General features: G+C 44.4%; 1 protein-coding gene across 2 annotated transcripts in view; it reads left to right on the forward strand.

The window, feature by feature from the left end:
* TOPAZ1 (testis and ovary specific PAZ domain containing 1) overlaps positions 1 to 15,165 on the forward strand; it is a 266,987-nt gene that overhangs the window by 169,851 nt on the left and 81,971 nt on the right. For both annotated transcript variants that reach the window (XM_033930089.1, XM_033930088.1), the window contains exon 11: positions 482 to 574. In XM_033930089.1, coding sequence (XP_033785980.1) covers positions 482 to 574 — 93 coding nt within the window. The remainder of the gene's footprint in view (positions 1 to 481; positions 575 to 15,165) is intronic.

Consider the following 15,165-nt stretch of genomic DNA (forward strand, 5'->3'; position numbering starts at 1 on the left):
ACTTTGTTCTAGTTCAGGGGTAGGTAATTCCAGTCCTCAAGAGCCACAGGCAGGTCAGGTTTTCAGAATATCCTCAATAAATATGCATGAGATAGATTTACATCTCAAGGAGGCAGTGCATTCAAACCCATCTCATACATATTCATTGTGGATATCCTAAAAACCTGACCTGCCTATGGCTGTCGAGGACCGGAATTGCCTACCCCTGTTCTAGTTTCTTGTAGGGCACCTGAATGGCTGGATTGGCCACATAACTGAAAAGGAACTTCCACTGAGTTGTCTGCATTGTTAGATGGTGAGAAACACCCCCCCCCCCCCCCCCAATTTCCCATCTTAAAAAACAGCACAGATCACAGCACTAGGGAGAAATCCTCATAACCATTCAATTTCTTTTCATTGCACTTTCTATGCATTTGTGCATGCCCAGATCTTTGAAGAAAAAAATGGAAATTATATATAATCAACTTTTCATTTTTTCCAGCCTTCTGTAGAAGTATTAGTCAAAGTATTGGACCATGTGGCAACAACAGGCTTCAGAAAAACAGTGCCCTGTTTGGTAGATATCATTTGCAAGGTATGGTTTTGCAAATCTTAAATCTACTTTCTAGTGCTTTCCAGTTTCACAAAAAGTAAATGATTGGTTTTAGGTTCATATTTGTTTAAAGTTCTAAAATTAAGAGAATAAAATTTACTCTTCTTTCAATTCTTGGTTGCCTTATTTCTTGTATTTATAATGTATTATTTTGTTTGTTTTCTCACACTCCTGATTTCCTTTGGTTCTTATTGGGACCACAAACTCTTGCTGTTGTGTTCAACATCGAAGGGAAGGGTCATAGTGGTGGTGTCTCTAGACCAGTGGTCTCAAGCTCAAACCTTTTGCAGGGCCACATTTTGGATTTGTAGGTATTTGGAGAGCCTCAGAAAAAATAGTTAATGTCTTATTAAAGAAATGACAATTTTGCATGAGGTAAAACTCTTTATAGTTTATAAATATTTCCTTTTGGCTAAGTCTTAATAATATTATTGTAATTTATGGCTAAAGAGACATATGATCAAGAAACTGTTTTATTTTACTTTTGTGATTATGATAAACATACTAAGGGCCTCAAAATAGTACCTGGCGGGCCACATGTACCCCCCCCCAGGCCATGAGTTTGAGACCACTGCTCTAGACAGAAGTATTGGGGAGGGGGAAGTGGCAAGCCAAAGTGACATATTCTACACATAACATCCACTTCCACATCACATCCCTGTTTTCTTCCACCTTTAAATTTGCTATTAAATACTCTTTAAGAAAAGTTCCAAGAACCTTCTCTCAAAAAGAAACTGTCCCACCAGAGTCAGCCACCCAATAAAATTACTGTTAAAATTATTCAGTAGCATCAATCAACCAGTTCTATATGGAATAAAATCTGGATTCTATACAGTTTTATGAAACACATGGCATGTTCCCCAATAATGGAGCTAGGATTTATCCTGGTGTTTCCACTAAGACTCTCTTTCCAGTCAAGTTGTACAAACGCCTACAAAAAGACCCTCAGATCATATATAGCAAACTTACCATACCAAAACAGCTGTAATTCCTGGGACTAAACTACAACAACCTTACCTGTGAAAAAGTACTATTATATTATTGCACTGGACCTTAAAGCACCAACAATCATTCTATTAGGAAACAGAATAAGTGGAACTGAGACAGACCCCTACACACAAACTACATGTTGGGGACCCTGACTATTGTATGGCAGTCACTGAGAAGCAATTATTTTAGGTGAAAGCAAAAACAGACTCCACACCATCTCGTAAATGTAGTTTAATTTACTCTTAGCCTTAAGGCTAGCAATAATTTAATTTAATACCTGACTCTTTATAGCAAGGGTCAAAAGAAAAGTGCAAAACACAATTCCAGTGAAACAAGGCTTACAGGAACAAGACAAAACATGGAACAAGAATCCAGCACAAGAGCAGGAACAGAAGTGGAATCAGAATAGGTATGCACAAGCATAAACAAATAGAATCAAGTTTCAAGTTTATTAAAATTTTAATTAAATGCAAATCAAGATTTCTAAGCGTTTTATAAGTTATATTAAAAGAAGGGAGACATAATTTGACAGATTTCCACTGAACAAACATTTGACTAACAGAAACAGGTAGGAAAGGTGGGAGAACTACAAATTTAAAGAAAAGAATACAAAAAAGGAAGACCACAATGGGAAAGGGAGGCAGTTAAAATACTCAAAGAAATCTATTTAAGATCTGTTTAGGAGTCATATGCATCCTGGAAAAGGTAGGTCTTTAAATTTAGCTAAATTTTTCTCCTCCCTGATAAACAGAGGTAAGGAGTTCCACAACGTAGGAGCAGTAACTGCGAAGGAAGTGGCCCGACGTGAGCCAATAATTTTCGTTGATGGTATATGGAGGAGGTGCTGTGAGGAGGATCTTAAGACTCGTGTAGCTTCATAAGGGATAAGGAGTTTATGAATAAAGGCCGGTTCTTTATTTCTAAAGATTTAAAGGAGAGAAGTGCTATCTTATAAATGATATAGTGTGGAATTGGTAACCAATGAGCGGATTTTAGCAGTGGAGCCAACCCAAAGGAAAGATAGATAAACCCTTAACTTTCTGAGCTGATCTGAACAGAGCCATTTAAGAGAACTAAACAAAAATAGTTGAACACCTCCCCTACTTGGAGACAGATATGATAGGACACTTCAGAGCATACCCATTCCATAAGGATATATATATGAAAAGGTACTAGCTGCTCTTAAAATGTGGGGGAGGTGTTTGATTTTCACACTAGCAAAATCATCCAATTCAGTCACACACAGAGAACATGGGCAAGCCCTCACTTAGGCCCTCTTTTATCAAGCCACATTAGGGTTTTTTATCACTGACCACTGCGGTAAAAGCTCCGACACTCATAGAATTCCTATGAGCATCAGAGCTTTTACCACAGTGGCCGGGGATTAAAAAAAAACAAAAAACCTAACTCAGCTTGATAAAAGGGGGCTTTAAAGATTGAAATAGAAGCAGTGCTATACTGGAAAATGAGAAACAGAAATTCTCCAGAACTTTACTAAATACAGAAATAGAAGATATGAATATTTTTCAAAACTCATAGTAATTGGACTTCAGAGGAGTAAATTCAAAACTCAAAAAAGCTTGTCCAATATAATGTTCTCTTAACTAAACTATACGGTAATGCAGCCCAGGAACCCATTTATCACTGGGTATGTAGGCACTCACTTCTTCATCGGTCTTTAATACTTTACTATTTTATTATCAAAATGCCCAAATTTTAAAACCTTACTAAAATCTTTTATAATATTGTCATCACTTAAACATTGAGCTTAAATGCACTTAGCTTTATTTTGGTGGGACCACCTTCTGACATGTTTTGCCATTAGGCTTTCTCAAGGAAACATCCTCCTATTTAACTCACTTGTCTTTTTTTACCACATATCTTCTTTAAGTCAAATATATCAGTAGTTCAGTCCAAAAATGTCTTTTTTGTCTTGAAATTTTATTTCTCTGACTAGATTTGTTTCACCCTATCGTCCACTTTTCAATGTCAACCTTCTAAATTCTTTTCCGGAATCTCCTTTCTATTTCGTGTCTTCTTCCCTTCCTTCTCTTCATCTATGTGGCATTGATTTGTCCCTTTCATTTTTCTTCTCTGCATCTCCATTCATAGCTAGATTTTATGCCTCATTCTCACACTTTCATATCTTTAGTCTCTTGACTCCTTTTCACCTGTCATCTACTTACAAGCAGTTTCCCACTTTCAACCCCCTCCCCATTCCTTTCATTTGGTCTCTCTCCTTTTCCTTGTCAGCCTCAAGTTTCAAGTTTATTTGTTATTTGATTAATCGCCTATTACAAATACTAAGCGATGTACACATAATAAAATAAATTTCTAAAATGTACATAAAATAGATAGTAACGTTAACAACGGTATAAAATCACCAAAACAAATTAATTAAAACAAAACAAGCAAATAATAGAACAGAAGGGGAAGAAATACAATTTTCGATAGGAAAGAATCAACAATTAAAGGTAAAACCCAATAGGAATGGGAGGACAAATAAGTAATTGGAGATAAAAATACATAAAAGAGCAAATGATGAAAGAGCAATTAACATTTCAATTAGGTATTGAACGCAGCTTTAAAAAGAAAGCTCTTAAGTTGGCTCTTAAATTTTTCCAAATTCTTCTCCTCTCTTAAATATAGTGGGAGTGAATTCTATGTCTGTGGCGCCGTTACAGTAAAAATGAATTGCCTTCGAGTGTTAATAATTTTAAGAATAGGAATGACCAACAAAAGTTGGTCTTTAGATCTTAAAAATTTAGGAGAATTATATGGAATTAAAACTTTGTAAATAAAAGCAGGGGTTTTGTATAATAACGATTTAAATGTAAGTAAAGATAATTTGTATAAAATACGGTATGATACTGGGAGCCAATGTGCATTTTGAAGTAATGGAGTAACATGGTCGAACTTCTTAGCCCCCATAATTAATTTAATAGAGGCATTCTGAATTATCTGCAATCTTCTAATTTCTTTTTGAGCCATTCTCTGTACTAAACCCCTCTCAAGTCATCATCTGCTTTTCTCTGACCAGCTCAAGCTCCTCGGCTTGTGACTCAACCTCTTCTGGCATCCAGCTCCTTTCTTCATCTTCTTCATCACTTCCCAGTTTCCCATTACCCTTCTTTCAACTTCAGCCCAAACTGCTTTGAGTGTACCACAGAAAGGCAATATATAAATAAATAAATTTTATCACTCTTCAAAATCTTCTTTCTCTTCATTGACTCTTAACCCTTCCTTGCCTTTCAGATCTTTATTATCATCTCTCAGTTGCTTCCTTGAAACATTCCCTCCCCCTCTCAAGCTGCATCTCTAGAGGCTCTTTCTTTTCACACCCATTCATGCCATATACTATCCTCCCCTTTCAGTCCCATTCTCCACACTTACTTCCACTCCTTTTATCTTCTTCTCCCACATAATGCCCTATCTCCCCTTACCTGCTTCTTACTTCCTCCATTCGAGCACTTCCACCTTCTCCCTCTTTTTTTCCTCTAGAATTTCTTTTGCCGCTCTTAGGCGTGCATCTAAAATTCAAGATGGCTGATGGTGTATAACCTGTGGCTGGTTGCTGTGAGCTTTTTTCCAGGGTATTGCTGTTTTTCCAATAGTAATGCCTAAGAGGAAAGGAAAAGTAAGGAAAACCTTACCTAGTACTTCTCCTCCATGCCAGGTGGGGTTGATCCTGCACTATGGAATAACTTTCCATGAGAGAGCCAGAGGCGTTCTTGCTGCCTTACAGTTGCAGAGAGAGCTGGTGAGACTTGAGGAGAGCATTTTGCTCAGCCTACCTGCTTCAAGGTACCGGATCTACTTGACTAAAAGTCAACTCATGGACAAGTCAAGAACAGTTTCCCAGCTAAAAATTTTTTTAAAATGCTTTGATACTAGTATGTCTAGACCCCCTTCCAGCCCTCCAGCCTTCACTTGGGCCAGCCCTCTCACTTCCATTCACCCACTTACTTCTAAGGTCCAAAATTGTTCCTTCCCTGTCAGTATTGGCATTTCAAACCTCTCTACCTTCTAAAGTATCTTCTTTAGAGCCATAGTAGTGCAGTAATCCTCCTAGGTTTCCTCCCCTGGAGCACTCTCTGATCTGTCCTGCCAAACAGGAAATTGAGTCAGAGGGGTGGGACTTACTAGACAGTTTGCTCTGGGGCAGAGAGCCTAGGAGGATCACTGTACTACTCCGGTGCCAAAGATGATTATTTGGAAGGTACACAGTGAGGTGGGGTGGGAGCTTGAAATGCTGAACCCACAGGCTGAAGAAAAAGAAATTGTGCTGCTGACAGGGTTGGGGAATGCCTTAATTTTTTGGCCTCATACATAAGATGGCCCTGTTTTTGTTTGTTTTGGGGGGTTTTATCTTGACTTATACTTGACTAAACACGGTATTTCGGGTGGTATAATATGTCAACACCTAAAGCCTTTTCAATGACTAATTTCCTTCAACAATTCTCTCTTAATATTTCTGAAGGATATCCATAACTGGTAATTAATATATTCTTAACTTATTATTCATTAGATAATCTTTATAATTGTTTCATTTTGGTATTGTCCTATTTTCTGGACAAGTATTTGCTTATGAATTATATTGAATCATTTAAAAAAAGAATCTCTTCTGCTCTTCTTAACAGCCTTCCTCAGTTCTTTACCTTCTTTTCACAATGTGTCTTTTCAAAATGTATTTTTCCTTCTGATTCCCCTCCTTCCCTCCCAGATGCATTTTCCCCTTTTCATTTCCTCTTAGATGTTTTCCCCTTTTCATACCCATTCATTTTAAACATTCTTATCATTCTTTTTCTTTACAGAAATTATTCTGTGTCTCCTGGTAGACCGGTATAGTCCTTACAAATGGGTTATACCTCACTGTAACCAGCAGGTGAAGACTGAGACCAAAACTTGTATATTAGGAGAGGCTCCACCCTACCAATCCAGTCTCTCAGTCTCCAGCAGTGTGGTAAGACTAATTCGGCTCCCCCCCTCCCCCCCCCCCCCCCCCCCCCCCCCCCCCCGAGGGCTGCTGGAGTTTTTTTTTTGCCGGACAGAGCTTGGATGGGTCCTGTTTGGGGATCTGTCCAACCTCAGAGGTGTTAAACCCGGTGGGTCTCGTGCTGGGTCCCTCCCCCCTTCATCCACCTCCCAACATTTTTTAGAGGTGGCCCCAGTAGTTTGTCAGGCTTCCAGCTTTGATAGCCTTGGAGTCTGTTTGGTCTAAAGGGATCTTTTCCCTTCAAAATTGCTGTGCTTTTTTTTGTACTCAACTAACCGGCACCCTTTTGCAACTAGGAATGGTTTTCGGCACAATGAGCACTTTGAAAGGGAAAAAAAATGCTCATTGTGCTCCAGACGCGAGGTACTCGCAGCCGACCTGTGCAAGCCTTGTACAGGCCGGAGCGGTGGGGGGAGCCTCGTCGGCATCGGGTGCCGGTGGCCAGGGATACCTCGTGAGTCAGCTTCGGATTGTGGGGAAGCCTGGGCTTTCCCCGATGCCCAAGCAGGAGAGGGGTTCCCCTGCCAATAGACGGGGTAAAAGGGATTCCCTTACCGCCAGTGCAGCTAGGGATTCCCTTACCATGTTGGTCGGGTAGTGGCAGGAAGTCCCAGGCTTCTCAGACGCTGCAGGCCTCTGGAGCTCTGATTTTGGTACTTTCAGGCCAGATTTCGGTGGGAAATACCTCCATCATATCTGTAGCCTCAGGTGACCTTCCCCATGTATTGGAGAAACAGGGGCAAGGTGTTGCTGGGTTCCCTGCTGTGGCATGGAGTCCCTTGGGGCCGCCAAGGGGTTTTCCCCCTGAATTCATGTTGGCAGTTTGTGAAGCTTATGTGCTGGCGGCTGGAGGTTCTGTTTCCAATCTGGGGAGAGGGGTGGGATTTGCCCTCGACGTCTTCTCCGGTTCGGCCCCAGACAGCAGTGGTTTTGTCCCCTTCTACTCCTCTCTCGTCAAAGCGACTGAGGGCCTCTTGGGATGAGGATTTTTAACGAGGAGCAAGATGTGCTGGATGAGGACCTGGACCTGACGGGAGATTTCCAGGATCCTCTTGGGGAGACAGATTTAGCCAGCGGTGGGTTTGAGCGCCCACCTGCTGGAAAAGATGCGTCTGTGGTGTTCATTTTTCAGCAGTATGAGCTTCATGAGCTAATTCTTTCAATCTCAAAGGTGTTAAATTTGAGGATACTGTGTCGTAGCCCCCGCGTACGGTGGATCCCTTGCTTAAGGGGATCCGCTCTGCTTCCCGCTCTTTTCCTATGCTTCAGGATATTATGTTTGCACAGTGGCAGGTGCCGGAGGCGCCTTTTCGCGTTTCGCACTCCATGGCCTGCCTTTATCCCATCCCAGAAGGGGATAGGGATACCCTGAAGTCACTGGTAGTGGACGCGGTGGTCTTGGCCATCTCGAAGCTGCACACTGTGCCTGTTGAATGCGGTGCTGCCTTGAAGGATCCTGGGCAGGGTAAGTTGGAGTCCCTCCTTAAACAGAGTTTTGATGTGACAGCTCTGGTGCTTCTTATCTCTCAGATGCCATGTATGACCTCTTGCAAGTCTACGGCTTTTGGAGTGACAGCATGCCATACCTTGTGACTTCGCGCGTGGTCGGCGGATACGGCGTCCAAAGCTAAGTTGACAAAGTTTCCCTTTAAGGGGTCTTTCTTGTTTGGTGAGGACTTAGACAAGTTGGTTCAGACATTAACTAATTCTAAAGTGTCTCGTTTGCCTGAAGACAGGCCTAGGCCGCTGGCTTGGGGTGGTGCTGCTTGTGGGCATGATTTCTGCCGTGTCTGCCCTGGTCGAGGGACCGCTTCCTTTCAGTCCCCTGGGCTCTCCAGAGGCCAGTTCTTTCAACGCATACAGTCCTTTCGAGGGGCCTGCTGGGGTGCGGTTAGTGCCTCCACCGGGTCCCCTGCAGCCCATCCTGTCCAATGACTCCTTGCTGGTGCCCGCCTTGGTTCCGGAGGGCGCGCAGCTGTGCGGCTTTTATCCAAAGTGGACAGAGATCACGTCAGATCAGTGGGTTCTGGAGGTGATTTAGGACGGTTATGCTCTGGAGTTTGTCAGTTCTTTGCCAGATCATTTTCTCGCTTCTTCCTTACAGGTGGCATAGAAGCAGCAGGCCTTTCGCCAGACCCTTCAAAGATTGCTAGATCTCAAAGCTGTAATCCCAGTCCCCCCTCAGGAGTGGGACACATGCTGGTACTCGATTTACTTTGTGGTCCCAAAGAAAGAAGGAACTTTTTGGCCCATCTTAGATTTGAAAGGGGTCAACAGGGCTCTTCACGTTCCGTCCTTCCACATGGAAACTCTGTGATTCTGATGGTTCAGCCAGGGAAGTATCTGACTTCTCTCGATCTGACGAAATCCTACTTGCATATTCCAATTCGGGCCTCCCATCATTACTTCCTGTGCTTTATGATCTTGGGGCATCACTATCAGTTCTGTGCGCTTCCCTTTGGTCTGGCCCAGCACCGCAGACGTTCACCAAGGTTATAGTGGTCGTCGCGATGGCGTTGCGCAAAGAGGGCATTCTGGTTCATCCCTAATTGGATGGCTGGTTGATTCAAGCAAAGTCATTCCAGGAGAGCACTCGGGTCATGGCTCGGGTGGTGGAGTTTCTGCCCCCTCGCAGCGCCTGGAGTATCTAGGAGTTCTGTTTGACACCTCCTTGGGGAAGGTCTTACTCCCAGAGGCCCGGGTAAGCAAATTGCAATCTAAGATTTGCCTGCTTTTGGCATCCCGGTGTCCTCGGACGCAGGATTTCCTCCAAGTCTTGGGGTTGATGGCGGCTTCCCTAGACATAGTGAGGTGGGTTCGTGCCCATATGCATCCTCTTCAGTATGCTCTTCTTCGGAGGTGCTTGGCTTCAGTATTCTCTTCTTTGTTAGTGGCTCCAGACCTCCCATCTAGTGCAAGGTGCGAGTCTGGACCAGCCGCAGTGGACGATGCTGCTCATGGATGCCAGTCTCCTCGGTTGGGGAGCACAGTGTCTGGGTCATTCAGCTCAGGGCACCTGGTCCATGGAGGAGGCCTCCTGGTCAGTCAATGTCTTAGAGACCAGAGCCATCCGTCTAGCACTGTTAGCCTTCCAGTCCTTTCTGATGGACGGTGGCCTATGTCGGTCATAAGGGTGTCACCAGGAGAACTTTGGTGGCACAGGAGGTGGCTCTGTTCATGATCTGGGCAGAGTCTCATCTTCAGGACATCTCAACCTCCCACATAGCAGACGTAGTGAAAGTGCAAACGGACTTTCTGAGTCGTCATGCCCTAGATCCCGGAGAGTGGTGTCTAAGTCCCGCAGCCTTTCAGCTAGAGAGTTGCGTAGGGACAGAAATTCCACCCGTTCCCGCCAGAATCCCCTCTGTCCTGAAAGGATCCTTTCTGTCCCCACCAGGATCCCCGCCAGGAACCCCTCTGTCCCCGCCAGGAATACCCTCCATCCCCACCTGTCCCCATAAAAAGCAGCAATTACTTCTGACAAGGTAATCAATTCCACAGTTTCTTTTGTGTTTGTACTGCTGTTTTACTTGTGGAATCTCTTTGGTGGAACCCTTTTTTTGTTTTCTGTTCAGGAATTAACTTATAAACCCCCTCTTTTACTAAGGCGCTAGCCGATTTAGGGTGCGCTAAATGCTAACGCGTCCATAGAATATAATGGACACGTCAGCCTTAGTAAAAGAGGGGGTTTATAAGTTAATTACCTGAACAGAAAACAAAAAAAGGGTTTCACGAGAGATTTCACTAGGAAAACAGCAGCGCAAACACAAAAGAAACTGTGGAATTGATGATCCTAATGAAATCTTTATTTGAAAAAGGTGCAGATGAATTCAAAAATAAAACACAATATGAAAATATAAAACACAGTAAAAGATTTCATCAGGATCATCAATTCCACAGTTTCTTTTATGTTTAAGTTAATTACCTGACTGCCAGCTGCTGAATCCTCCTGCTTCTCTGAAGCACCTCCTCATGCCTGATGTGCTCTCTGCTGCTCCGTCCATAACTCAGGTCTGAAAAAAAAATTGCTCGGTTCCTTGTCTCCTGCCTCCTCGGGTCATTCTCTTCTAGTTTGAGACGAGTCTTGCCAGTATCAGGGCCTTCAGGGTGCTAGGCAGATCACTAAATAAGTGTCTTCCTGCTCTAGCCTTGCCGACCAATCAGCAAGCAAGGCTCTCAGCTGTGTACATGCTGAGCAGTGAGCTCATCACGTAAACAGCTGAGAGCCTTGCTTGCTGTTCCCACCCCGCCATGCAGCCAGACCAATCAGCAAGGCTTTCAGCTGTGTGCATGTTAAGCTCACTGCTCAGCATGGCTGTTTCCACCATGGCACCGGACTGGTCTCTCAGCTGCATTGGAATTTAGGTAGGTCTCAGTAAGTGGAACCCTGCTTCCAAAGCCTTCCATCCCCATGGGAGTCTCGTGGGCTAGAGGGGGGTCCTCGTGGGAGTCCCGTGGGCCAGAGGGGGGTCCCCGTGGGAGTTCTGTGGGTCACCTCTACTTTCAGATAATAGTTCAATTGGGGGGTCAACCCCTCATGTACCTGATGGCCACAAGTGTCAATGCCAAAACGCCCCGCTTCTTCAGTCGTCGCAGAGACGGATATGCCAAGGGGCTGGATGCTCTGGTTCAATCATGGCCAACGGAGGGTCTGTTGTATATGTTCCCTCCATGGCCATTATTGGGCAGAGTTCTTCTTCGCATAGTTCGACATCCATGCCTTGTGGTTCTTGTGGCTCCGGATTGGCCCAGGCACCCATGGTACTCGGACCTGGTGAGGCATCTGGTGGTGGATCATCTTCCTCTGCCTCTCTCGACCGACCTTCTTACTCGGGGCCCCATTCCGATGTTCGATCTGGGTCCCTTCTGTATTATGGCTTGGCTCTTGAAAGGGAATGCGTAGGTAAGAAGGGGTATTCAGATAAAGTAATTTCAACCCTCTTGGGGTTCCGGAGACTTTCTACTTCTCGGGCTTATGTGCGGGTTTGGTGTATATTTGAGGAGGGATGTGCTGCGCGTGAAGTGGTCTCTTTTCATGCTTCCCTGCCTAACATCTTAGAGTTCTTGCAGGATGGCCTGGACAGGGGCCTTGCTTGGTCTTCTCTTTGGGTTCAACTTGCGGCCTTGTCAGTCTTTCATGGGTTGTTGAGAGGTCAGCTGACTGCCATTCCTGATGTTATTCTCTTCTTGTGGGTGGCCAAATTACTCAAGCCTCCCATGCGACCATCTGTTCCATCTTGGGATCTGAATCTGGTCTTGTCTATTTTGGTGCGTCCACCTTTTGAACCTTTGGGTGACTGCTCTTTGAAGGACCTTACACTTAAAACGGTCTTCTTGGTGGCTATTACTTCTGCTAGACATGTTTCTGAGCTGCAGGCTTTCCTTTGTAGGGCTTCTTTCCTGGAGTTTTCAAGGAAGTGGGTTGTCTTGCGGCCTGTTCCTTCCTTTCTCCAAAGGTAGTTTCTCCTTTTCATGTCAATCAGGCAGTGATCCTCCTGGTCTTAGGTAGCCGGGAGGGATCTTCTGAGCAGAAACAGTTGCGCAAGTTGGATGTCAGTCGGGTCCTTCGCTCTCATGTGCAGAGGATCCAGGAGATCAGGAAATCAGATCATCTCTTTGTCCTTCTAGCGGGTCCTCGTAAGGGGGATGGTGCTTCCAAAGCTAACATTGCGCGCTCGATCAAGGAGACTATTGCTTCAGCTTACCTTCTTCAGAAAAAGCCTGTTTTGGAATTTCTCAAGGCTCATTCCACTAGGGATCAAGCAGCTTCTTGGGCTGAGTCTTCTCTAGTACCGCCAGTGGATATTTACAAGGCTGCAGTTTGGTCTTCTCTGTATTTTTTTGTCAGACACTACTGTGTGGATGTTCAAGCGCGTCGGGACGCGGTATTCAGTGAGCATGTTCTGGTGTTGGCCCTTCGGGGGTCCCACCCTTGATAGGTACTGCTTTGGTACGTCCCATTCGTAAGGTCTAACAGGCGACACAGAAGGAGAAATTATGTTCGTGCCTGCTAATTTTCTTTCTGTTAGCCTGTAGACTGGTGTAGTCACCCACCCTGTCTTTCGTTATGCGGTGATTGCGGGTTTTTGCTCGCATGCAGATTTTTATTTTTTTGCAGATTATAGTATTTTTCTAGGGCCGGGGAGATTTAAGAACAGCAGCTATGGCTCAGCTGGCGAGCTGCGGGGACATTTTATATACCAGGTTTTTAGTTCTATACATGTTCTAACAGTTGTTTCCAAGTGTTTGTTGTTTTTACACTCCTGTTCGGAGTATGTTTGCTGTTCTCCGTTTTAGTATTTCCTAAGTTCTGCTTGGCTATTCGGCCTAATATACAAGTTTTGGTCTCGGGCTCTACTTGCTGGTCACAGTAAGGTATAACCCATTCGTAAGGACTATACCGGTCTACAGTCTAACAGAAAGAAAATTAGCAGGGAAGAACCTAATTTTTCCTTCCTTCCTCCCAGATGCTCAACTCATTTCCTTAGCCCCATCTTCCCAATACTATTTCAAAAGGCTTAGTTTTCCTCCTCATTGCCCCTAGTTGACAGTAGGAGAAGAATTTAATTAGTAAATAACATCATCTGCTGCTGGGCTAGTGTTGGGATAAGAGTTGTGAAAGCCAGCAACTCTCATTGAGAGACAAGCTCCAGGACAGCAGGAAATGGTATCTACTTAAATATGTGAAGGTAGGTGATAAAGGGAAGGTGGGGTGAGGATGAGCAGAGAGCAGGAGAGGGTAACACACCATCCCTTCACATTAAACAGAGGTTTTGGATTACCCCCTGAGCCAATTCTGATGTCTAGAACTGGAATGGCAAACCATTTTTTTAGGATTGGCACATGCTACCCCATAGCAACACTTATGGGTCAAAGTAAAATACCCGATCCCTTACTTATAATTCTAGGACGTCTGTCATCTTTAAATTTTCCCCTCTACTCTTTTCATGAACCAAAAGTATTGCAACAAATCATGATCAGAGGCATGAGAGAAGAGGTCCTTAAAAGGTTCACCTAATGTATGTGAAATACAAATCAAAGCTCCATAGGAACATTTATGTTAGATGCTGGGGTAATCAACTCAATCGCATAAAAAGAATGCTTGAAATCTCCTGTCTCTTGAGATCTGTTGCATAGTTCAGCATTCTCATTCCAGCTGAACCATGCAACAGGAGGCAAGGTTAGGAATTAAATATAGAATACCTGCCTTCCTTCCTGCCTGCCCCCTTGCTTCCTCCCCCTCCCTCATCCCATACTTCGTTACTCTAATCCACATGCGTCAAACACAAGGCCCAAGGTCCAAATCAGGCCCATATGGCTGTTTTATGTGACCCACAGTGAATGTGCCGCAGCACAGGGCCGGCGTTAGGGGGGAGCAAACAGGGCAGCTGCCTTGGGCCCTGAGGCTCTGGGGCATGTCCACCCCCTTCTATCCGTGCTGGTCCGACATCTTCCTCTCCTGGTCTTGCAGACACATCCATTTTTGTTACAGGGGTCTGCTGTTCTTGGCATTGATTTTCAACCGCTACTTGTTGCCCCTCTCTGTGTTTTCCTTTTGCCACGGTTCATCCAGGTGGAAACAGAAAGTTGCATCATTGGGGACTGACCGCAGCAGAAGGAAAGTACAGAAAAGGGCCAAATGCAGTAGTTGAGAATTGCTGCCGAGGCTGTCGGTCCCCTGCAACAAAAATGGATGTGTCTGCAAGACTGAAGGTGAGGATGACGTCAGACAAGTGTGGATAGAAAGGGGAGAAAATGCCAAGTCAGAAAGCCCCTTGGACCAGCTTCTTAAGTAGAATGAGGGAGGCTGGGGTAGGAGAGAGGGGAAGAACTTATGACGCCAAAACAGAAGGGAGAGAGCGAAAGATAATGGGCAACGGTGCAGAGCAGGGATGGAAGGGGAGGAGGGGGAAGAGAGATAGCAGACCATGGGAAAGAGGGGAAGGAAAGGATGGAAATGAACCACAGGAAAGGGGGAGGGAAGGAGGGAAGGGAAGAAGATGAGAGAGATATGCCAGTCTGCAGGAAGGAGAAGAGCGATATCAGATCAGGGGAAGGGGGGATAGGAGAGGGATGTCAGACCACAAGAAGGGGGAGGGTTGGAGGAGACACATGCCAGAAAAGATGATTAAAAAATAAAATCACCAGACAACAAAGGTATGAAAATGGTTTTATTTTCTATTCAATGATTGAAATATGTTAGTTTTGATACTGCATGCGCTAGATGTTGTGTATTTAGATTTTAGCAAAACTTTTGACAGTGTTCCACACATACGTCTAATAAATAAACTGATGGACCCCTCATGATGGACCCCCAAAGTGACAGACTGAGTTAGGAACTGGTTGAGTTGAAGATAACAGAAGGTAATGGTCAATGGAGATCACTCTGAGGAATATGAGAACTTAAGAAGAGCCATACTGGGTCAGACTAATGGTCCATCTAATCCAGAATCCTTCTACTAAAACTATCTTAATAAAAAAAATTTGGCCTGCGACTTAGCCTGTGTTTTAGATTTCGGCCCCTTATGTGATTGAGTTAGACACCCCTACTCTCATCCTTTATATTACCATTTTTGTGTTCCTCTCA

Source organism: Geotrypetes seraphini, chromosome 2 (genome assembly GCF_902459505.1).
Source record: "Geotrypetes seraphini chromosome 2, aGeoSer1.1, whole genome shotgun sequence".
Lineage (NCBI taxonomy): Eukaryota > Metazoa > Chordata > Amphibia > Gymnophiona > Dermophiidae > Geotrypetes > Geotrypetes seraphini.